Here is a 25,570-nt window from a genome sequence, read left to right on the forward strand (position 1 = left end):
GAATGGAGCACTTATATACTATACTTTGTATCATTATTTTAGAGTGTGCTCTTTCCAGTTATAAAAAAAACCTTTGCTGTAAACAGCATGCTGTTACGCAGACAGCAGCCTCCCACATCTGGTGTGTACGTCGTCTCTTGATCACATCATTTTCTTGGGCTTGACTGAATCCTATGTTTGTTCATCATGTCCCTAAGTGCACAAAACCACTGCTGATGTTGCCAGTAAGAGGCCAGGTTCAGTGACTGACCTGGAAACAAAACTAAGAGCGATTAAGGATTACAAAGGTGGAAAATCAGTGGTCACCGCTCGACAGCGAGGCATGTCCCATTCCACCACGACTACGATCTTGCCGAACAAGAACAAAGGGACAGGAGCTGTTAAAGATCTGCTTCACTGAGGGCAAGACTAAAAGAAATTCCAGAAGGGCTACATCAGACACGGAGAAACTTCTAATGACCTGGATTGGAGGCCAGACACGAAGACCCACCCAGAAGCGTCTCTGTCTCAGCAGCAGGGTGATCACAGCTGCAGCAAAGTTGGTGATGTTGAAAGAAAGGGCTGGGCCTGACCACAGTGCTGAATTTACCGCTGGCTCTGAGTGGCCTCAGTGACTCAACCGCCATTATCCACCACATGACCTGAAAGTGAGCGGTGAGTCTGCAAGTGCTGATGTGAAGGCAGCTGAAGAATTTTTGGAAACTGTAGATAAGCTGATTGTGGAGGAAAATTACTTGCCAGAGCAGATATTCCACATGGATGCAACCTCTCTATTCTGGAAATGGATGCATGAAACGACTTTTGTAAGGAGGCCAAGTCAGCGGCAGGTGTCACGCTTTTAGGGACAGGACCGCAGCCTTGCTGGGGCAGCGACCCTTGGTGACCTGGCCCCGAGCAGCCGGGCCCTCGCGCCCGCAGGGGGCCCCCCGCTGCCCCCGCGCCTCGGGCAGTGAGGGGCGCGGACGGCCGCTCCGCTTCCCAAACGCGCTCCGAGTCGCTAGGTCGGTGGGATGGAGAAGCGCTCCTGTCAGGTTAATAAGATGCCTTTCAAGAGTTTGCTTTTTGTTGGTAACGCTCCCGGACACCCTCCTTTTCTTGGTAGCTTCATCCCAATATCAGAGTGGTGGGTCTCTCCAAACATGTGATCCAGCCAATGGATGGGAGTCACAGCAGCTCTGAGGGCCCATCAGCGGAGGAGGACCTTTGTCCAGGCGATGCTGCCCCTGGGGAAGGGTTACACCACCCACGACTGTATCCAGAACCTTGCTTGGGCTTAGGGTGATGTCCCAGGAGCGTGGGAACGGCACCTGGAAGAAGAAACTCAGTAAGTTTGCCCCTCACTTCAAGAGATTTGCCAAGGATGAGAGGCTGCAAAAGTCAACAAGGCTTTGGTTGAGATGGCAGAAAACCGCCCTGGGCGTGGGTGAGGCTGACGTCGCGGAGCTCCCGGAGCTGGCCCCCGAAAAGGTGACTAATGAGGAGTCGCTGGAACGGGACCGGCAGGCACAGCTGAGAGGAGGAGAGAAAAGGAAACTGCAGGAGGGAAAAAAAAGAACAATCCCCAGAAACTTCACAGTGAAGTTGAGCAGAAACCTTTACAGACCTCAGTAAGCTCCCAATTTGAAACATGGACCCCAACACCGAAAGGTTTTCACTAATCAAGAAATGTGCCTGGTGCATTATCTGCTTACAAGCAAATCTATGATAAAAGAAATCAAGCAAACCACCATGGACATATTTCCGAAAAGAGTGACGCCTCCTCAAGAAGAGCCGCAGGCGGGTCCTTCAGGAGGGGTCCGGAAGGCGCTGTTATCATAGACGCAGCTCCATGCCTGCTACTGCTCCTGCGGACCTCCCAGTGCGACAGGATGTGGCGCGGGAGACAGTGGTAGCGACGATCTGACCCTGTGCAGGCCTAGGATAAAGTGTGTGACTGTCTTAGTTTTTAATACTAAAGTTTAAAAGATAATAAAAGTTTTTAAATAGAAAAAAGTTTATAGAGTAAGGCTATAAAGAAAATATTTTTGTACAGCTGTACAGTGTCTGTACTTTCAGCTAAGTGTTATTACAAAAGAGTTGAAAAGTTTTAAAAATTAAAAAGTTCATAAAGAAGTTACAGTAAGCTAGGCTTTATTTATTATTGAAGAAAGAAAAATATTTAAAACATAAATGTAGTGGAGCGTTAGTGTACAGTGTTTATAGCGTCTACAGTAGTGGACAGTCATGTCCTAGGCCTTCACACTTACCCACGACTCACCCCTGATTCACCCAGAATATCTTCTAATATCAGTTTTGAAGGATATTTTTGTTGAATTCTTTGAATATATCATCCAACAGCTTTTTTATTTTTAATAGACTTTATTTTTTAGAGAAGTTTTAGGTTCACAGCAAAATTGAATGAACTTACCACATACTCCCTGCCTCCCCTCCATGCACAGCCTCCCCTATTATTGACATTCTCATCAGAGGGGTACACTTGCTACAACTGATGAACCTACATTAATGCATCACTATCACTCAAAACCCATAGTTAACATTAGGATTCACTCTTGGTGTTGTACAGTCTATGAGTTTGGACAAATATTATATGTATCCATTATTACAGTATTATACAGAACAGTTTCACTGCCCCTCAAATCCTCTGTACCCTGCCTTCTCAGCCCTCCCCCAGAAACCCCACAACCTGTGGCAACCACTGTCTCCATAGTTTTGCCTTTTCCAGAATGTTATAGTTAGAATCATATAGTATGTAGCCTTTTCAGATTGATTTCTTTCACTTAGTAATATGCATTTAAGGTTTCTCCATGTCTTTTCATGGCTTAATAGCTCGTTTCTTTTCAGTGTTCAACAATATTCCATTGTCTGAATGTATCACAATTTATTTAACCATTCACCTATGAAAGACATCTTGGTTGCTTTCAAGTTTTAGCAATTACGAATAAAGCTGCTATAAACATCTGTCTGTAGGGTTTCTGTATGGATATAAGTTTTCAATGCCTCTGTGTAAATATAAGGAGTGTGATTGCTGGGTCACATGGTAAGAGTATGTTTAATTTTCTAAGAAAGTACCAAACTGTCCTCCCAAGTGGCTGTACCATTTGGCATGCCCATCAGCAATGAATAAGAGTTCCTGGTGCTCCACATCCTCACCAGCACTTTATGTTCTGAATTTTGGCCACAATAACAGGTGTGAAGTTATTTTTTAATTTGAAATTTTCTAATGACATATAACATTAAGCATCTTTTCATACAATTATTTTTTCAATTGTATAACTTCTTCAGTGAGGCGTCTGTTCAGGTCTTTCGCACATTTCAAAAAATCAAATTGTTTTCTTATTGTTGAGTTTTGAGAGTTCTTTGTATATTTTGCATGACAGTCTTCTATTAGATGTATTTTTCTGCAAATATTTTCTCCCAGCCTGTGACTGGTTTTCTGTTGGTCAGAAATCAGCTGTTATTCTCAAGGAGTCCTTGTATGTCAGGAGTTGCTTCTCTTGCTGCTTTCAGATTCTTTGTCTTTTGACAGTTTGATTTAATGCGTTTTGATCTGAATCTCCTTGAGTTTATCCTAGTTGGAGTTTGTCAGTCTTACTGGAGTTTGTAGATTAATGTTTGTCATCAAACTTGGGGAATCTTCAGCCATTATTTCTGCTTCCTTCTCTTCTCTCCTTCTGGAATTTCTATTATGTGTATGTTGGTATGCTTGATGGTATTCCAGGGTTCTCTTAGGCTCTGTTCACTTGTCACCATTCTTATTTTTCCTGTTCCTCAGGTTAGATAGTCTCTATTGACCTATTTTCATGGTTTCATATTATTTCTTCTGCCAGTTCAAATCTGCTGCTGAGCTCCTCTAGTAAATATTCTCATTCGAGTTACTGTAATTTTCAACTCCAGTGTATCTATTTTTAAAAAATATTTTCTAACTCTTACTGATATTCTCTATTTGGTGAGACATAATGCTTTCCCCTTAGTTTTTTTTTTAAATTGAATTTATTCGGTGACACTGGTTAACAAAATTATATAGGTTTCAGGTGCACAATTCTACAACACATTATCTGTACACTGTGTTGTGTGCTCACCATCCCAAGTCAAGTCTCTGTCTATCACCATGTACCCTCCCGGTACCCTCCTCCACCTCCCCACTCAACCCCCAGCAATCACCACACTGTTGTCTGTGTACATGAGTTCTTCCTATTTTTAATTTTTCTAGAGTCCCTTAGTTCTTTAGACATATATATTTTTAGCTATTTGAACATACTTAAAATGGCTGATTTATAGTCTTTGTCTAGTAAGTCCAATGTCTGGGTTTCCTCTTGGACAGTTTTATAATTGTTGCTCTTTTCTTCCCCAGGTATGGGCCATGCTTTCTTGTTTCTTGCATTCCTTGGAGTGTGGGGATGAGATTAGGGCAAAATAAAGTGTCACGAAACTCACTTTTCTCATCAAGATGCAGCTGTTTCTCTTTAAAAAATGCTTCCCAAGTTGCTTCAAGCTTTAGATTACTGACAAGACTTCCGAAAAAGTTGGTTCTAACACTTTTTGCCAGTTTTTAGTTGCTCTTTTAGAGGGGCATGCTTTGGTGTTCTTTACTCTGTAATTTTCACTGTCTCTCCTGTAAGTCTTCAAAATCTGGTTTACTTTATAGTTAGAATACTACTCTTCCAATTAGCCACATTTCAAGTGCTCAGTAGCCATGGGGGGCTAGTAGATACCATATTGGAAAGTGGAGGTCTCTCAGAAAATTTCCAAGCAAAGTTATTTAAAGGAATATAAATGAGATATGAGGTCTCTAATCTAATGTACTTGGGCTAGAATCGATTTTTATGACAAGGTTAAGTATACTATGGACTAACTGTAGGTAGCAAATAATAACTACCACTTCTTAAACACTTTACTTAATGCCAGGTAACATTTTAAGATTTACATGTATTCACACTTTTATTCCTTTCAACAACCTAATGGGGTAGGTATTCTCGTGCTTTAAAAATGCAAATAGCAAAACATCAAGAAGCAACTTACCCAACGTTTCACAGATAAAAAGCAGCATAGCCAAGGTTCAAACCTTGAAAGTCTGGCTTTAAAACTCAGGTTATCCATCACTATATGCTACTTAGCAGACCTTAAAGGAGAAATTTAGAGAAAGATTATTTTGGCTCAGGGAGAACAGGATGGGGAGGAAACAGCCCTATACAGAATATTAAAAACAGCCCTGGCCGGTGTGGCTAAGTGGTTAGAGTGTTGGCCATTGCACCAAAGGGTTGAGGGTTCAATTCCCGGTCAAGGGTACATACTTGGGTTGCAGGTTCAATCCCCGGCCCGAGTCGGGGAGCATGCAGGAGGTAACTGATTGATGTGTGTCTCTCTCACATTGATGTTTCTCTCTCTCCCTCTTTCCCCCACCCTCCCTCCCTTCCACTCTCTCTAAAAATCAATGGAAAAATATCCTTGGGGGAGGGTTAATAAAAAACAAAACCAAATAGAATATTAAAAACATTAGAAAATCCAAAACACACTTGCAAGAAAACAAACTCACATTTTTATTGAGTGCTATATACCTTCATGTAGCACATTACTTGACACTTACAAGTAGTCAGTGACTATATGTTTTTTTGTTAATCCTCCCCCGAGGATATTTTTTCCATTGCTTTTCAGAGAGTGGGAGGGAGGGGCAGAGAGAGAGAGATTGAGAGAGAGAAACATCGACGTGAGACACATTGACTGGTTGCCTCCCATACAGGCCCAACCCGGGCTGGGGAACGAACCTGCAACCCAGGTACTTGCCTTTGATGGGGAATAAAACCCTCGACCCTTTGGTGGGAGGGTCGGTGCTCTAACCACTGAGCAACTCTGGCCAGAGCCAGTCAGTGAATATTTGTTGAATACATGAATGACTGATGCATATTTATACATTGTGTTAGGGTTTTAAAAAAATTTATTGATTTGAGAGAGGAAGGGAGAGAGAGGGAGAAACATTGATTTGTGCTCCACTTATTTATACATTGATTGGTTGCTTCTTGTACGTGCCCTGCCTAGAGATCGAACCTGCAACCTTGGTGTATCGGGACGATGCTCTAACCAACTGATCTAGCTGGCCAGGGCCACTGTGCTAGTCTTTACAAACGCCTCCTGCCAATCACTTTAAAGAGGAGGAACGGCAGCTCAGGGTGGCGGAATCACTCTCCCCCTTGCCAGCGTTAGTTCAGGGATCAGACTAAAGCCCAGCACTCAAACTGCAGGTCCCCTACACTGTAGCTTTCTCTGAGCTGAAAAAGGACCTAAGTCACAAAGGATAAGAGCTACGCTATACCACATGATCACATTTCATTTATTTGCATGGAGACTATGTGATTAGAGAGGGAATTGTAGGTGGTCCAGCTGTGGCAACCTGGGTACCCTTCCCTCTTGCCCAGTTAGGGGACTCGCTTTCAAAAACAGAGAAGAAAGAGTTCAGGTGATGCGAAAAATTATAGCCCTAACTGGTTTGGCTCAGTCGTTAGAGCATTGGCCTGAGGACTGAAGGGTCCCAGGTTCGATTCCAGCCAAGGGCATGTATGTACCCCGGTTGCAGGCTCGATCCCTGGCCCCAGTCAGGGCTCGTGCAGGAGGCAACCAGTAGATATTTCTCTCTCTCTCTCTCTCTCTCTCTCTCCTCCTCTCTTTCTGAAAAGCAATGGAAAAAATATCCTTGGTGAGGATTTAAAAAAAATAAAGACTCATTATTTAAAAAAGAAAAATTATAGCTGTTCTGGCAGCTAAAATTCTTGCCATTCCTAAGTCAGATTCAGTTCAGATCCTGAGACGCGTGCAAGGACATTCAGCATCTCTAAGACAGGACGTGTACCATGTGGTGCGTTGTGGCTGCATAAGCTACACCGAGGAAACATGCGGCGGTTTTTGAGAGAGAAAAGGATTTCCTGGGAGGTCTAGAGAAACCTTTTTAAAGGGCTTGACTTTGAACTGAATCTTTAAACACGAGTAGCTGTAGAAGGAAAACAGGTATCTAGGTAGAGGCACGAGCATGGTTATCAGGTATGCTCGGGCGGGAGTGCCTGGTGGCAGAAGTGTTCAGGGGTGGATGGTTGAGGAATTTAAACAGGCCGGGGAACGTGACTGTGTTTCTACCTTAGCAGGCGCCCCATGCCGGGGGAACTGACCAACGAAGGGGAAGAACCAGAGCTGGGAAACTAGTTAGAGATGATGAAGGTCTAAATTACACCCGAGGGGAGGAAGACTCAGGGAGGACATTTAAGAGAGAACTGAGAGGACATGGTGATCGATTAGCTATATGGGTGAGAAAGGGGTAAGGTCAGGAAAAATTATTTCTATTAATAGAGACGGAAAAAGTAGGAGGAACAGATTGGCCCTGGGTGTTTTGACGATCAGCGTGCCTGCAGAATATCTCAAGAGGCTGACCTGTGGGTTTCAAGCCTAAAGCTCAGGAGGGAATCAGGGTTAGAAACAGAGATTTGAGAGTTATTGAGTGACAGATGGATTCATCGTGGGAGTCAAACTGGTCACCGAGGAGGCGCGTACAGAGTGACAAAAGACTTGTAAACACTGAGGACACAGGGGTGTTCCTAAAGCAGAGGCTGCAAAGGGGACACGGGGAGGAACAGCGGCTGTGTGAGTCAAGGGAAAAGCAGTGTCAAGGGAGGGCGGTCCTCTGACTCGGTGCTGAGAAACCATGGGGTAGGGTGGCGACTGCGAACTGGTCGTTGGAGTTCAGGTGGTCAGTGAGTTCAGGGGTCTGGCTGGTGTTTGCAGGGGTGGTTCATGAATGTTCCAACCGCCAGGTAGATTGGGGACGAGAGGCTTCCATGCGCAGAAGAGCTTGGAGACGGTGGTGGCGCCGAGAAACCTCGCAGCAGCACAAGGTGGGCGAATTTTATTATGGAATTCATGAACAAAACTACATTTCAAAGTAAATGATACATATGGTTTTTCTGTTATCTGTTTTATTTCCTTCATGAGATGCTGCCATCAATCAAATTTAATAGGTTTTCCTCATTAAGTCCTTTATATTTTTCCAACATGAGGAAAACCGCCAGACAGAAATGTTGGAAAGCGTCACACGGCCAACACCCATCTCCTGACTGCCTCCTACCATGGGCAGTTGGCTACGTTTGGGTCATCGTGTATCTACTCATCTTCACATTGATCTTTTGATGCACTTACCTGTAAGTTGAAGACGTCAATACACTTTATTTTTATCAGTCTGCACATCATTAACTAGAGTTCAATATTTGCTTAGGGTTCTTTGTGCGTGTGAGATTTAAAAAATCACGCAACTAAAGTGAACGATTCCCCGAGGTTGGACAAAGTCATACATCTGGTAAGCTCTCTCAGGACTGGAACATCACTGTCACTGTAGAAAGTCCCATTTCCCTTCCCAGTCAGCTTCCACCCCCCCTCCCACAGAGCCAGCCCTCGTTCTGATGTTTTCACTCTAAGATGGTTTTGCCTGTTCTAGAGCTTCATATATGTGGAATCTTGTGGCCTGTACTCTTTCATACCTGGCTTCTTTCACTCGGTTAACTGTTTTTGAGATTGATTCATGTTATTTCACCAGTAGTTAATTTCTTTTGCTGAGTATTATTCCATTGTTTGACTATACCACAGTTTTAATCTATATTCCTACTGTTACACAAACCCTGTTTCCAGTTTTTGGCAACATTGAGTAGCAGTGCTATAAATAGTCTAATACAAGTCTTCTGGTGGACATATGCTTTCATTTCCTTTGGGTAAATACCAGGAGTGGAATGGCTGGATCAAAGAATAGATGTGTTTAATTTTTATAGGAAACTTCCAGGCCTCCCTCCAAAGCGGTTGTTCCATTTACACTTCCACTAGCAAGGCGGCTTCACTTCCCATCCAACGTTCGGTGTTGTCATTTAAACCTCAGTCATCCTAGGGCAGTAGCCTCTCATTTCTCTCATGACTAACGGTGCTGAATACTTTATCATGTGCCTATTGGCCATTCATATATTTTCTTTTGTAAGGTCATCTGTTTGTCTTTTCATTACTGAGTTGTAGGAGTTTTTAATACAGTAAGTCCTCACTTAACGTTGTTGATAGGTTCTTGGAAACTGCTACGTTAACAATTTTACCATAGACTGACTGATATAAATAACAGTTAAGTTCCTAAGGTATGCTTCTGTGGATCAATCAGCCTATGGTAAAATTGGTTCATGTAGCAGCTTTCAAGAAGCTATCAATGAAGTGGAGAATTTGCTGTACATCCTGGCTATAAGTTCTTTGTCAGATATGTATGTTGTGCATATGTTATCCTGGACTATGGCTTCTTTATTCATATGCCTAGTGATATCCTGATGAACAAAAACCTTTACTTTTTTTGGAGTTCAATTCATCAATATTTTTTCTTTCATGGTTAGTGCTATCAAAGTCCTCTCTAAGAAACTTTTGCCCACCCCCAAGCTGTGAAAATATTGTCTTATGTTTTATTCTAGAAGCATAATAGTTTAGCTTTTATGTTATGGCCAGATCCACCTCTGATTTGTGAGGTAGGGGTCAAAGGTTCATCCCCCCCATAGATATCAAGTTGTTATAGCATTGTCTATTGAAAAGACTTTCCTTATTAGGTTGCTTTGGTGCCTTTGTAAAATGTCAAACTATTTCACATTTAAGTTTATTTTACTATTTATATAAGCTGTTTTTACTCACACATTCTCCTAATACTCCCTCATATATCACTGGAGGTAGATATATTTCCCTCATTTTACAGTTGAGAAAACCAAGGCTCAGAGCAGTTCAAGAACTTGTCCAAGGGGCACAAAGCCAAGGACTTGAACATAGAACTACTACTGAATCATAAAAGGTTGTTTACATTTTAAACCTATTTTATCCAAGTGGAAATATTATTAAATGGACATATTTTTATATTTCAACACTGGCAGTATTTTTAGACTACCAGCCAAACACATGCCTCCTTTGCAGGCTTGTGTATGTCTAAAACAATCTTTATATTATGCATCTCTGTTTCGAAAAGAGTAAAAAAATTACAATGCTTGCTCCCCCAAATTGGGTAAGAATAATAGCTTTTAGTCAAGGTTGTTTGGACTTTTTTAAAGATAAAGAATGTATTTCCCTCACCCTGATCTAGAAAGAAAGTCTTACTCTTCTCTGATAGTTTCCAAGAAATAAAGCAGTGCTCAAGGTGCATATCATGAAGAGAGACGTAAAAACGAGAAGAAAACACAATCGCCACTCTTGCTTTTCTCTCTCTCTCCTACTCTGCTATATTAATATTCGAGCACCCAGCTTGGTACCACCCTCTTTTTTTCTGGCAACCTTGATCACCTGCTGAGACTAAACGACCTCAATGTCTTGACTCTCCAGGTCACCTGGGCCTGCCCGAGGTATCAGTCTCCTGTGCCCACCTCATTTGTGCATCTGTGACACAGAAACGCATGGTTTGTTTTTCCGGTTACCCTCAGGTAAGAACCATATACAGGGAGGCAACCTTGTTAAAGCCACTGGTCCACAATGTCACTATACTCTAGGAATGTCACAACTATTTACATCTTGTGAACTACATAGAGTAAGGGTCATAGAGCTACTTGAAGCCTACCTTGGGCCAGAACCCACGTCTTCCTGACAGCTTCATTATTTTCCCCGATACTACATGTCCTCCCTCAAATATGTATTAAAGCAAAATGCTATGAAGTGGGACTAGGTTAACTACTCCTCATTCAAGACGGAAAAACTCAGGCCACGGCGGGGACTGTCTAACAACCAGTCAGAGGCAGCTTCCCCGACAGCCAGTCTGGTAGGCCAGCCATTACTTTTCCTTGCCCTTCATCAAAACAGAGAACTAAAAAAGCATGTCATGAGCTTGAGGACAAAATGTACGTATCCCAGTGACTGTTTCTTATTGCGAGAAAGTTATGTGATCTGTGTGCATGTAAGTTCCACCAAATAATCTGGAACCTCCTATAAACAGTGACTATATGAGAAGCCTAGTTGGTGAGTGGTACTTGATCAATAGTCTTAGGGTAAGATATTTTCTCATTAAAAAAAAAAACCCTACAAAAAAAACAGAGTAGGAGAAGGTTTATCAGTGTCCCTTCTAATCATCTAAGAGAAATACATTCTGTAGTTGTAATATGATAAAGATACCCTAGCACTCAAACTAATTTTTTCATGAGAGACAAAGCTGGAGGACTCACACTTCCTGATTTCAACACTCAATCCAAGCTCCAGTAATCATGACCATCTGCACTGGCACAAGGACAGACATACAGACCAATGGAATAGAATGGAAAGTCTGGAAATAAAACCTTACATTTATGGTCAACTGATTTTTGATAAGGGTGCCAAGACAATTCAACAGTGGAGAAAATAATCCTTACAACTAAGTATTCACATGCAAATTAATTAGTTTAGACCCCTCCCTTACATACATACAAAGTAAACTCAAAATAGATTAAAGACTTAAATGTAAGAATAAAAACTATAACTCTTAGAAGACAACATAGGTGTAATTCTTTGTGACCTTGGATAAGGCAATGATTTCTTAGATATAAAACTGTAAGCCCAGTTGACAAAAAACCAACAAAACAAAACAGGACTTCACACAAATTAAAGCATTTGTGCTTCAAAGGATACTATCAAGAGAGTAAAAACACAAACAACCCACAGGATGGAAGAAAATATTTGTAAATCATATATCTAATAAGGGACCTATCTACAATAGACAGGGTGTCCCCAAGAATGTATGCACATTGTAGTAGCTGATAGCTCAATTTTGAAAATGAAATGCATTTTAATAAATATTGTCTTTAGAATTATGCAAAGTGTGTGCATACATTTTTGGGGACATCCTATATAAAGGATGCTTACAACTTAATAATATAAAGAAAAATCAGTCAATTAAGAAATAGGCAAGGGATCTGCATAGACATGTCTTCAAAGGAAAATATACATTGGCCAAAAGCACATGAAAAGACACTCAATAGCATTACTCATTAGGGAAATGCAAATAGAAACCACACTGAGGTATCCCTTCATACTCACTAAGCCGGCTGCAGTCAAATGGGTGCTATCCAGCGCGGGCAGAGATGTAGGGAAACGCACCCTCAAACCTTACTGGTGAGAACGAACCAAAGGCCGGCAGCTCTCAGAGTTAAACATGAAGCTACTTTGTGGCCCAGCAATTCTATTCCTAGGTATTAAACCCCCAAAATATTTATCTCCACACACAAAATTTGCACATGAATGTTCATAGAGCATTATTCATAATAGCCAGAAAGTGTTAATGGAAATTTCCATCAACTGATGAATGAATAAAAAAGAAAAAAGGAAAGAAATGAAGTACTGACACATGCTACAAAACGGATGGGCCTTAAAAACATGCTGCGTGAAAGAAGCCAGACACAGAAGCACACACATTCTATGACTCCATTTTCATGGATGTTCAAACAGGCCGATCTATACAGGCAGAAAACAGGTTAGCAGTTGCCAGGGACGGGAATGGGGTGAACTGGGATGCACAGGGTTACTTCCTGAGGGATGAAGTGTTCTTGGTTTGGATAATGGTGACGGCTACACAATTTTGTGAACATACTAAAACCACTGGCTTTTATCCTTTAAAATGGAAAATTTTATGGTATTTGAGTTATCTCAATAATATTCAAAAAGGACAAGCAAGCATAGGAGACCTTAAAATTTACCTAAACGTAAAATAAAACAAAAACTTAAACCCTTTCTATGATTTAATTCAGTTTTATAAATATTCTTCTTCTTCAACAATAATCACTATGATAAAAGTAGTAGCTGCTTATTAAGCACTTATTAGGCATCGTACCAAGCATTTTATCCTTGGTTTTCTCTCTCAAATCATCTCAATGACCTTGTACATCGTGGTTATTATCCCATTTTACAGAAAAGAAACTGAAGCTCAAAGGGGCTGAGTAATTTGCCCAAGATCATATTAAGGTAAGAAGTCTGACTCCAGAGGTTCTATTACACCATTTTGTCTTCCTTAAAACAGTAACTTACTGGTCTCCAATGTTGTTCTTTTTCAATGTATTATGTTCTTTCTATCTCTGGTAACAAGTTCGGTATCATTTCAGGGCCCACTATTAAATAAGGATCCTTCTTCCTTAGTTGTGCAGCACAGGGCAAAGACACACAAAAATCCCCATATGACAAGCTTTTATTTGTATCAAATTACAGAATACCATAAGTAAATATAAGGTTACAATTTGAATATTATAATATAATTTATAATTTGTCAAGTTATTTAATTACCCAAAGTTTATCACATATTTGATTATGCACTGAAGACATTACTTGGCATAACTTGGCAAGGTAAATATTTCTGTACTTATTTGGCTATTCATTGTGTGTATATATGTGGTACATGTATGTAGGAATGTGTGTATGTGTACACACACACACACACACACACACACACACCCCTAAATTAAATATACCTGTATAAAAAGCTAGAGATTGTTGTTAGGATTAATTCCTTTAAAAATATCTATTATATTAAATTGCATCTGCACTCAAAGCAGAAATGTAAAAAAACCTGATCAATTTGCTAAATACACGAATTTACAAAGTAATTGAAATAAAAATTTCTATCGAAAAGTTATATTCCTGTTCAATTGACATTTAAGCAGCACTACCCAACTACGGAAATAAGCATCAGCGTTTAGCCGGTTGAGAGAAGGGAGGTTCTGCCGAGACCGCCGCCCCCTCCGCCTCGAGGGCGAGCGTCCCGCAGGAGGGGCGGCGCGTCTCCTCCGCGCCGTGGCCGCCCCGCGGCCCGCGTCCGCTCCGCGCTCCCGCCGCCGTCAGTGGAAGTCGGGCTTCTCGGGGAAGGTGCAGCCGGTCCGCCGGATGACCACGCTGGCGGCGTAGTGCCCGGCGCGGATGCCCTCGGCCAGGGGCTTGTCGGCCACCAGCTGCGACAGGAAACCTGAGGGCCGGCAAAGGGCAGAGCGTGAGGCCAGGCAGCGGCTCGGACCCGGCGCCGGGTCGCACCGAACCCCGTCTCGACACCCCCCCTTTCTTTTCTTCCTTTTTAATTTTTAACCCTCACCTGAGGGTATTTCTTCCATTACTTTTAAGAGAGAGTGGAAGGGGGGGAGGAGAGACACATCGATGGGTTGCCCCTCTACCCCCCGCCTGGCCGGGGATCGAACCCGCAACCAGGCGGGTGCCCTTGGCCGGAGCCGAACCGGGACGCTCAGCCCGAGGGCCGATGCTCGGCCCACTGGGCCGGGCGGGCGCACTGCCCCTTTCTTCTGTAGGAGGGAGGCCCCCGAACATCACGGGCTCCCCTAATATTTGCTCTAAAGGGCTCGGGCTGGGCCATGACGACCTTTCCGCGTTGAAGGTCACCCTTCCTCCAGCTCCGTGAGAGGCGGGTGGGAAACACGGGCCAGGTCCGCTTCCCCGCGCCCCGGCCGCGGGCTGCAGGCTGCAGGCTGCCTGTCCTCCCGCTCTCCGGGCTCCCTCCGAGCTGCTGTCCCCAGCATATTGTTCTGGCCAAATGCCTATCATCTGGATGCTTTTTCAAGGACCGATTTGAGAGCTGAAAGTGACGAAGGACCTTACGTCTCCGTTCACTCCCAGGAGTGAGCGAGAAGACTCCTGTCGCCAAGCACGGCGGGCCAGCTTGGATCCCAACAAACACAACAAGCAGAAAAGCACTGAGGGACTCTGCTTCCGACCAGATGAAATAAGAGGAGCCAGGTTTATCGTTCTCCAGAAATAAAAGGAAGACAAAGTATATGGAACAGAGTTTTTCAAATATTGTACATCAGCCGCAAATGACCCATGAAAGAAGGACGAGTGAGAAAAAGCGTAAAATAGCTCCAGCTCACTACCTGGAGTTGCCAGGCCACAGCACAAGGAGGGACAACCCCGCAGAGCTCGGGTCTCACTGAGTTGGGAAGGTGGAAGTGGGGGTCCAAATAGGACAAAATTAAATATCTAGGCAGACTGGCCAGGGAAAAAAGAGATGACATAAATCAACAATATTTGGAATAAGAGAGGTGATACCACTATAGAATCACCTAGAAGGATAACAAGGAAACATTATTAACAACTTTATACCATTAGGTTTGACAAATTAGATGAACTGTACAAATTCCTGGAAAGACACAAACTATCAAAGCTCACTCAGGAAGAAATAGCCCCAATAGCCTTCTGTCTATCAAATATGTTGACTTTGTAGTTATAAAGTTTCCCATAAACAATATTTCAGGTCCAGATGGTGTCACAAATATTTAAGGAACAAATAGTATCAAAGCTCTACAAATACTTCAGAAAACTGAAAAGGAGGGAATACTTTCCAACTCATTCTTTGAGGCCAGAATTATTCTGATAATCAGAAAAGAAGCAAATATTCTGAAGAAAATGTTAGCAAATCCAATCCAATAGAATATTTAAAAAGATAATAAATATGATCAGGTGGAGTTTATCCTAGGAATGCAATTTTGTTTTAACAGTAAAAAAAAAAATCAACCAGTATAACTTACCATATTAACTAAGAAAACCATAAGATCATCTTAACAATACAGAAAAAGCATCTGACAAAATCCAACACCCATTGCTAATAAAAACTTTCAACAAATTAGGAATAGAAGGAAACTTCCTCAACCTGATAAAGGGCACTTATGAAGAACTTACAGTTAATACCGTTCTTAATGGTTGATGATACAATGTTTTCCCCTTAGGATTAAGAACAGGCAAGAATGATTGCTCTTAAACACTGTACTTGAGACTCTAGCGAGTGCAACAGGCAAACAAAAGAAATAAAAGGCATTAAGACTGGAAAAGAAGTAAAACTGCCTTTATATGCAGATGGCAAGACTGTCTATGTCTATGGTTCATTCTCAATAGTGGGAAATTTTGCCCCCCACCCTCCAGGGGCAAATGTGGCAATGCCTGGAGACAATTTTGTTTGTTATTACTGGGGCAGGGGGTGCTACTGGCACCTAGAGTCCAGGGATGCTGCTAAATATTCCATAGGACTGGAGAAATCCTTGTCTATGTAGAAAATCTTATGGAAAAAAAGTTCTAGAAAAAAGTTACTAGAACTACTAAGTGAGCTGCAGGATACAAGATAATTATCTAAAAACCAACTGAATCTCCATACTAGTAAGGTATGTATATATAGCAATTGCATATACTAGCAATGAACTTAGAAAATGCTATTAAAAAATACTACTTACCATACCATCAAATATGTGAAAAACCTAGGGATAAATCTAACAGAAGTGGAGTCAGACCTGCACATTGCAAATGATAAATCATGCTGAGAGAAATAATAAAATCTAAATAATTAAAGAGATACAAAGTGTTCACAGATCAGAGGATTCAATATTGTCATCAGCTCTGCGGAAATTTTTCTATTGATTCAAAATACACATCAAAATTCCAGCAGGATTTTCTTATGGAAGCATAAGTTGATTCTAAAATTCATGTGGAAATGTAAAGGACTTAGATTAGTCAAAATACAAATTTGAAAAAGAAGACCACCTGATTTAAAACTTATAGAACTAAAATAATCGAGACACTATGGTATTGGCAGAAAGACAGATAAAAAGATCAATGCAACTGAACAGAGTCCAGAAATAAATCTACTTCTAGATGGTCAATTGATTTTTGACAAAGGTAGCAAAGCAGTTCAATGGAGAAAGGACAATCTTTTAAACAAATGCTTTTAGATCAGCCATACATAAAGAAAATAAAAACTCCAACCCTTACCTCACATCATCTACAAAAATTAACTTGAAATGGACCACAGATTTAAATGTAAGAGCTAAAACTATAAAACTCTGAGAAAAAAAATCTTAGTGCTTTTGAATTTGCCAAAGATCTCTTAAGTTAGAATGTCATCCCAACATGCCAAGGCTGTGGGTTTGATCCCCGGTCAGAGCACATACAAGAGCCAACCAATAAATAAGTGGAACAACAAATTGATGTTTCTCTCTCTCTCTCTCTCTCACAAAATCAATTTAAAAAAATTAATAAAAAGAACTCAATGAGAAAATGGACAAAAGTAATGAACAAACACTTTAGTAAGGAAGACAAACAAATGCCAAATAAGCACATGCAAAGATGTTCACCATCATATCCATTAGAGAACTGCAAATTAAAACCACAACTAGATACCAGTGTCCACCCACTAGAATGGCTAGAATTAAAAAAGACTGATCCTTCCAAGTGTTGATATGGGTGTGGGTCAACTGGAACACTAATATATTGATAAGACCACGTTGGGAAACCAGTTGTCAGTGTCTTAAAACGTTAAACATACGCCCATCATATGACCCAGTTATTCTATTCCTAGGTATTCAACCCAAGGTAAATGAAAGCATATATCCACACAAATAACTGTAAATGAATGTTCACAGCAGCTTTATTTGTAATAGCCCCAAACTTGACACATTCCAAATGGGGAAGAGAGGGGCAGGAGGGCAGAATTACAAAAGAGCGTGGGTATAATGGCTACGTCCATAGTGACAGTTTCATAGGTGTAGACATATGTCAACGTTTATAAAACTGTACACACTGAATATGTGCAGTCTTTTGTATGTCAATTATACGGCAATAAAAAAAATAAATGTATATAAAAAAAATAAATGTTGTAGTTACAAATAAGATACACCTTATTCGGTAGGACCTGGGGTCACTTCCCCTCTGGGGAAAGCTGCGCTGAGGAAGCAGAACTCAGACACTCAGAAGGACAGAGGAGAGTGAGCAACTGTTCTGTAGTGAGACTCCCAGGTCTTCCCACCGAGGCCCTGGGCAGCCTGGAGCGTGGGGTGGGTGAAGGTTAATTGAGAAGCTGTGGTATAAGGACCTGTAGAGAGCATTAGAAGAGATTTATGCCCTTTCTCTTCTACCATTCTGACCACACAGGCCTTTTTCCCTGTTAGATTTGGGAAGTGCTTTGTATGAGATAAAGTAAATAAGTATTCCCAACCAAAGAATAAAATTAATTTGGTAAATGGAGTGATGTATTTTGAAGACATTTGCTTAGAATGTGAAATCACCCTCTCAAGAGGTTTAGGAAAAGCATTTTATCATTCAGTTTTCAGGTAACAGTCAAAGGTCAATATTCACTTTCAGCCAAACTGTGAGACTGAGCGCTCAGCCCACCGCAGTGAATGGAGCAGATGCCAAATTCAGAGTCAGATCAGCTTACAATGGAAACATGTCTATTAGAAGCCTTATAAGCAACATCTGTTTTCCTCATTCCTCCTGGCATAATCTTTGTGAGAAAGGGAAAAGCTCATGCTTATGAAATATTTTGTGAAGCATAAGCACCAGCGTCCCCCTCCTAAGAGAGCAGCGAGCTGATGACTGAAGTGAAGAGCTCCGCAGAGACAGCTGCTTCGACAAGTGGAAAACCTGGATGCAGAAAAAAGCTCAGACCTTTGTCCCAGGTGAATATCAGTTTTTCAATAATCTATTTTTAAAAACCAACTGAGATGAACTGCAGATGTTATATAATCAATTATAAGTGGAACTCGTAGCTGATGTGAATCTTGGAAGTTGTGTAAAATGGTTTAAATAAACAAAGGGAGCTTATATTTAAAGAATCATAGAGAACCTTTCATAACATGAATAAATGTCCCCAGGGTAATTCTTATTGTGTAAAATACACATAACCTAAAATTTACCATGTTAGCCATGTTAAGTGTACAATTCATGCCATTAAGTACATTTTGCATTATTGTGTAACTGCCACCTCTATGAATTTCCAGAACTTTTTCTTCACGCTAACAGAAACTGTATACACAATAAACAATGCCTCTCCATTCCCTCTCCTTCTGGCCTCTGGTAACCGCTACTCTACTTTCTGTCTCTGCGAGTTTGTCTAGTCTGGGGAACTCATGTGAGTAGGATCATAGCATATTTGTCCTTTTGTGTCTGGCTTATTTCACTTAGCATAACGTTTCCCAACATAATTTTTTAAGTTTACATTTTTAGTTATTAGCTGGCCTAACGTGTTAAAAAACTTTTTTTGGAAATAATTTCAAATTCAGAGAAAAGTTGCAAGAATAAAAATAATACAAAAAAGACCCATATATCTTTTATCCAGATGTTATTATTAACACTTTCCTCCTTTTGTGCACATATACCCTCTTTATACAATTCCCCCCCGTAACTATTGAGAGCAAGTCGCATTTATCATGGCTCTTTACCTGTAAATACATCATATGTCTTTCCTGAGAAGAAGGTTATTCTCTTACATACCACAGTCATCAGTTTCTGTAACACCGTTATAATGCTGTTATCTAATCTACTGTCCATATTGCAATGACCCAGTAATGTCCTTTATAGCATTTTTTCCTTCCAGGATAGAATCTAGTCTAGGATTTATCATATTTTTAGTCTTCTTTAATCTTGAACATTTTCTCAGTCTTTCTTTACTTTTGTGACAGGGACACTTTTGAAGAATACGGTCATCTCCTACTCCTATTTAAGAGAGTGATTCTCATTTTGGGTTTGTCTAATATTTCCTCTTGATTAAATTCAGAGTATGCATGCCATTATCAATAAGGAGGCACAGATTCCAAAATACTAGAAAAATTATGTTGTGTCCTTCCCAGGGTATCATATTTAGAGACACATTATGTCCAGCTGCTGCTCACTGGTGATGTAAATTTTGATCACTTGACGAAGGTGTTGCCTTATTTCTCCATTCTATAGTTACTTTTTCCCTTGCATGTAACAAGCAGTCTGTTGACAGACACTTTAAGACTATGCAAGTATTCTGTTCTTCACCAAAAGCCCCCATCCCTATCCCAGATTTAGTATCCACCATTCATGATTCTTAACTGAAGTAACTTATTACTGTGATGATTTTCCAACTCCAGCCCTCCTTTCATATTTACTAGTCAGCTCTTGGCTATCTACTATATGCAACAGCTTACCCCTTCTCATGTTTATGAGTTTTAATCTATTTATTATCAATAAGGATTCTTTTTTCATCAGTGGTTTACAGTTCATTATAGTCCTTAATTAATTTGGTGCTCAAAATGTCCCAGTTTTTGCCAGTGGGAACCCCTTCAAGCTGGCTCTGGTGTCCTTGGACAAGCCCTTGCACTAGTTTTGAACACTTCTTACTTTCTGGTATAATGTCCCAGGCTCATCTTATACGCACTCTACCCCAGTCCTGGAATCAGCCATTTCTCCAAGGATACTTGTCCCTATTAAGGTGGAATGACATAGACCAAGATGGTGGTGGGAGGTGCATTCTTTGCTTCTGGGCCCTGTCAGCGAAAGGAACTAGGAAGTATGCATGGACACACACTCGCAGGAGCACAGACACACTTACATACATTAGCGTGTACATATGTATATGTGTATACACAGACCTATTTTAGAAAGTGAGTTGACACCAATACTTCCAATTCCAGTCCATCCCCACAGGATTCTTTCTTACCTTTCCCCACTCCATCGTCATTATATTCCTTCTACAGGGAGAATCTTAGCTCCCAACAAATCAATACATTTACTTATTTGTTTGTTCAGTTTTATAACACACCTAAACCTGCTTCAGAAGTGCTTTACCCCTAACTCTCCAAAACAACAAACAAACCACAAATCTACTAAAAAGTGTTAATTGGGACTGCTGTTCTCCTATGTACTCAAATACTGTTTAGTATGTTACTTAGATTCTCTTTTTCACTCCACTTCAGGGTGGCTCATTTTACTTAATGATAAAAAAATGTTGGGTTTTGGTTTACTTTCCGTTTTAGTACCCCCCTTCTTCCTTGTTAATTTTTTTAAAAGAAGTATGTAGAATATTAACGTTTCCAAAAGTAAATCTCTAAAAAAGGTATACTCAGAGAAGTGTTACTTCCTTTCACCCTATACTCCCATGCCCTAATTTCAGGCACCCAATTTCACTACTTTCTGATCTGTTTTCCTCTGTTTTCCATAAAGGTAAGCAAATATATGCGCATGCTCTTATTTCCTCTTCTTTCTTTACACAGAAGGAGGTCGCACTGTATATGCTCTTTTGCACTTAGCTTTTTTCACTTAAAAATTTCTCCTGGTCATTGCGTATCAATTTACACAGATCCTCCCCATCCTTTTTTACAGCCACGTAGTACCCGATTGTATGAATACACCACCGTTAACTCACCCATCTCTTATGTGTGGATGCTCACATAGTTTCCAATGCTTAGCAATTACAAATAATGCTACAATGAATAACCTTTTGCATATGTATTTTTTGTGCTGTTGGGTATATATTTTCAGGACACATTTCTAGAAGTAGAATTTCTGGGTTGAAGGGTAAATACGTAAGTAGTTTTGTTAGATATTGCCAAATTCCATTTCATAGGAGTCGAACCAATCTGTATTTCCACCAGTAATGTTTAAGAGTGCCTGTTTCCTATAACCTCACCCACAAACTGTACTGGCAAGCTTTTGAATTTTTGCCAAGCTGATAGGTTAGAAATGATATCTCAGTGTAATTTTATTTCTCTTATTATGAGTGAGGGTGAATATCTTTTTATATGTTTAAAGAACAAATATCTTTCTGTGAACTGTTTGTTCGCATCTTTTACTTATTTTTTACAGGCGTTTTGGTCTGCTACCCATTCTTAAAAGTTCTTTGCATTTTGGGGCTATTATTCCCAAAAAAGTATTTTTTGAATAAGAAAAAAATACGAACAATATGTTATTAATATATACAAATTTGTGTATCTCAGCAAGTAAACAAAGTGCTTATTCATATTTCATTCACTGAATATGGTGAATTACAAAGAATGTGGTTGGCAAACACTACAGCGAATAAATATAGCTTGCAGATATATATTTTTTAAAAGTTTGCTTTTTTGTAGTAAAGATTTTTGGGCCTACTGAGAATTCAAGAAGCAAAATCTTAAATAACTGATTTGGCATCTCTGCTGGTGCCCTTTCTGCTGGTGCCATTATCTTATGGTCCTTGTTAGCACATCATCTTGAAAATAAGGGTAAAGCTCTGCATAGATGCCTTTCAACACAGCCAAGAGAACAGGAACAGGAAGCATAACACAGAACAAGAAATCAGCACAGGTTTCCAAACCAAGAGCTCATATGCTGAGCCAGTTGTTGCCTTTCTACTTCGGTTCCTTCTCTCTGTGACCTCTAACTCCTCTCTGACCCTTTTTCAGCTAGGCTTATCCCAGGGCCTCTCAGACTTTTCCCAACCTTAGGCCATGTCATGGACCTTAGTTCTCTCGCTGTTGAGGCATAGGGTGGATGAAGGCTTCTACTGACACCGAACTTGGCTCCTAGGGCTGGTTTGGTGGCTCCGAATCTTGGAACAATTACAGGCCCAGAACTCTCAGAATAGCAACTGGTGCAGTTTACTATCTTCTCGTTAACTTCATTTGGACTTTCCCTTTACTGATTAAAGAGAGAGGCTGATTTTAGCATAACTAAGTCCAGTGTTCGCGATGAGGCCTGAAACATATATTTAAACTGCGCAGAGAGGAGGAGGTGCTGAGCTAGATTCCACAAAGCACGCACAGGCGGAATGGCTGGTGCGGGCAAAAGGCAACGCGACTTTCTCACTTAACTTGTCCATTCCACAGAGGACTCTAGAAGAGATAGAATGTCTAGAATTTCCTTAGTGTCATTTACAGAGAACTGAGAGATATTGTCAGTAGGTATGGAAGCCCTAATGGAGACACTTAAGAGCTAGGGATATTTCAGAAGGAAATGAACAGTCTGTAAGTCAACTTTTCCTTTTCCATATATAGTTCCTTAATGAATAGTTTTCACGGTGGCTGGAACTAAAAACCCTGTAGCTCCATTACTGTTCATTCAACATTAAGAGCAAAAAGGATGACAGCTTTTCTGGTTGTCATCAAATAAGAAATCTGTGCCACACTGACTTTATAAACTTGGAAGAACGAAGTTTTAATAATTCACTTTCTGTAAGTGTTATTAGCATCTTGCTGTTCTCAAATTGTTTCCCCAGTGTATCGATACTGCTGTAAGTATATACCAGTGACTAAGTCTTTATTTCCTATATAGTCTCCAAAGAACTTTAATATACAGTACACCACAATACGTATGTGTAGAATCAAACATTTTAAAGCATTTTTTGGAATATATATTATTTGCTTTTAAAATCTCATTTTATACTAAATTTAAGTTATTATACATTTTGGTAGTATAGTACTTTGTTTACCTGGCAATATGTACAAATGTATATGTGCTGGAAAATGGATTTTAAGCTGTATAATTTAAAGGTCAGAGAAAATTAGCACTGTGAAATAGAGTAATATGTCACACACGAGACCTGGAGCAATAGCAGCTTTCATGGTCATGCACATTACACCCACAATGAACTCTCAGGCCTTCACTAAGAGCCTATTTAGTTTATGTTTAAGAAAGCAAGGAAAAATTTTTTTTCTGATTGCAAAAGAAATACCTAGTATCTATATCAGAAGTGTTAAAAACAGTAGAATTAAGAAGTAAATAACACACACACACAGTCTCATTATAAAGAGTAATCAATGATATTTAATATAGCTTGGAGATCCTAACAAGAGCAATGAGACTAAACTAAAATAAAAAAAAATTAAGAAGTATAAAGAAAGAAGAAAATCTGTCATTATTTTTAGTTAAGAGGACTGTATATAGAAAACTCCTAAGAATCTATGTATTGTTGGAGAGTTTGGAAAAATACAAGAGAAATACACAAAATTGTTCATATATATTTTTATATACACATATGTAAAATAGCAACATTAAAATGAAAGTAATTTGAAAAAAAGATACAAAGACAACACAAGTTATGCCAGTCTCTGATGAACAGAATTATAAAACCTTATTGAAAGACTTTCTAAAGGAATTAAATAAGTAGAGAGATATGCCAGGTTCTTGGATAAAAAGGTTCATTAATGAAATTCAATCAGTCTCAACTGCAAGGTTTTGGGGACATTGATAAGTTGATTCTAAAGTTCGTATTAAAAAACAAAGGATCCAAAATAGTCAAAACACTCCCACTGAGGAAAAGACTCGCCTTACCAGATTCAACACAGTATAAAGCAACACAGTGTGGTATTGGCATAGATATAGGTAAGTAGATATAGATCTAAAAAAAGGAAAAAAAGAGATCGTCTCAAAACACACCTATACAAATGTGGAAAAAGGAGCTACAACAGAATTAGCATTGTGAATCCATAGGGAAAGGATGGTTTACTAGCAAATAGCGTTTAGGCAACTAGTTTTGACTTGAAAAAATTAAAAAATGATCTCATTTCATATTAAAAATAAAATTTCAGATGTATCAAGGAATAATATGAGTGGCAAAACTATAAGACTTTTATTTTTTTATTTTTATTTTTTAAAAATATATCTTTATTGATTTCAGAGAGAGGAAGGGAGAGGGAGAGAGAGAGATAGGAACATCAATGATGAGAGAGTCATTGATCGAGCCCGCAACCCGGGCATGTGCCCTGACCAGGGATTGAACCCCAATCACCTGGATCCTAGGTCGATGCTCAACCGCTGAGCCACGCCCGGCCGGGCAAAACTATAAGACTTTTAGAAGAAAATAAAGACTATATTAATGTTGTGGAGGTAAGGAAGATTTCTTAAATAAGACAGAAAAAGCACAACCTATAAAGTAAAAAATTAAAAAATTCAATTACTCTAAAATAAAAACTTCTGTTTCTCAAAAGATATCTTTTTAAGAGAGGGGAAGAAACAAATCAAGTTTAGTTTCTGGATTCTAAGAGTGGAAAAGTAGTGAAGATATTTATGTCACTGAGAAATCTTCTAAGAAGAATGACCGATTTCATTGTACTCACACTGATATTTATAAAGGATAAGTCCCCAGAATATATAAAGATAATCTATTAGTTAAGAAAAACAACCTAATAGAAAAACAGGCAAACATCTTGAACAGGCATTTCAAGAGAAAAACATAAGATGCTCAATCTCATCAAGGAGGGAAACTGCAAATTAAAATAAAAAAGGGATTCTACTATAAATCCGCTGGATTAGCAAAAATTTAAGTCTGACAACACCACTTGATGGTGAGGACGCCTTGGTAAGTTTATACAGAATTTACAATGGTACAATGAACTAGGTAAACCAGTTGACACTGTCTAGTAAAGTTCACTGAGCATATTCTACAACTCGGTATCCTAGAAAAACTCCTGCCCCACTAGGCCACATGTATAAGATTGTTCACAGCCACAATGGTAATAACAGCAAAAAGTCAGAAACAACTCAAGTATCCATCACCACAAAAATGGATTAATTCTAGCATATTCCTTCAGTGGAATTCAATAAATTATAGCTTTCTATGTGAGCACTAGTGAGTTCTGACATTGTTTAGGAATCCATAACTACGTGGTGAATTTAAAAGTAAGAACACAATAATTAGGAAATAGTTACAGCTGGTGTAGGGGGATCTAATTTGGGTGGGGTATACAGGACTTTAAGGTATTAGTAAAGGAGCTTCAAAAATATTAGTAAATGTTCTATTTCTCCACCTGGGTTGCAGGTAGAGGCCTGCTCATTTTATTATTTGCATTTGATTACACCTTATACATATTATTCTATATTT

The 25,570-nt window shown here is 39.9% G+C and overlaps 1 protein-coding gene across 3 annotated transcripts in view; it reads right to left on the minus strand.

Moving 5' to 3' along the window:
- ADK (adenosine kinase) overlaps nt 1-25,570 on the minus strand; it is an 888,023-nt gene that overhangs the window by 487,244 nt on the left and 375,209 nt on the right. For 2 of the 3 annotated variants that reach the window (XM_081158525.1, XM_081158527.1), the window contains exon 11: nt 13,158-13,945. In XM_081158525.1, coding sequence (XP_081014651.1) covers nt 13,821-13,945 — 125 coding nt within the window. In that variant the 3' untranslated portion in view covers nt 13,158-13,820. Of the gene's footprint in view, nt 1-13,157; nt 13,946-25,570 lie in introns of those variants that run through there. The other variant, XM_081158526.1, reaches the window with a different exon arrangement.

This window comes from Miniopterus schreibersii (assembly GCF_964146895.1).
Source record: "Miniopterus schreibersii genome assembly, chromosome: 14".
Taxonomy (NCBI): Eukaryota; Metazoa; Chordata; class Mammalia; order Chiroptera; family Miniopteridae; genus Miniopterus; species Miniopterus schreibersii.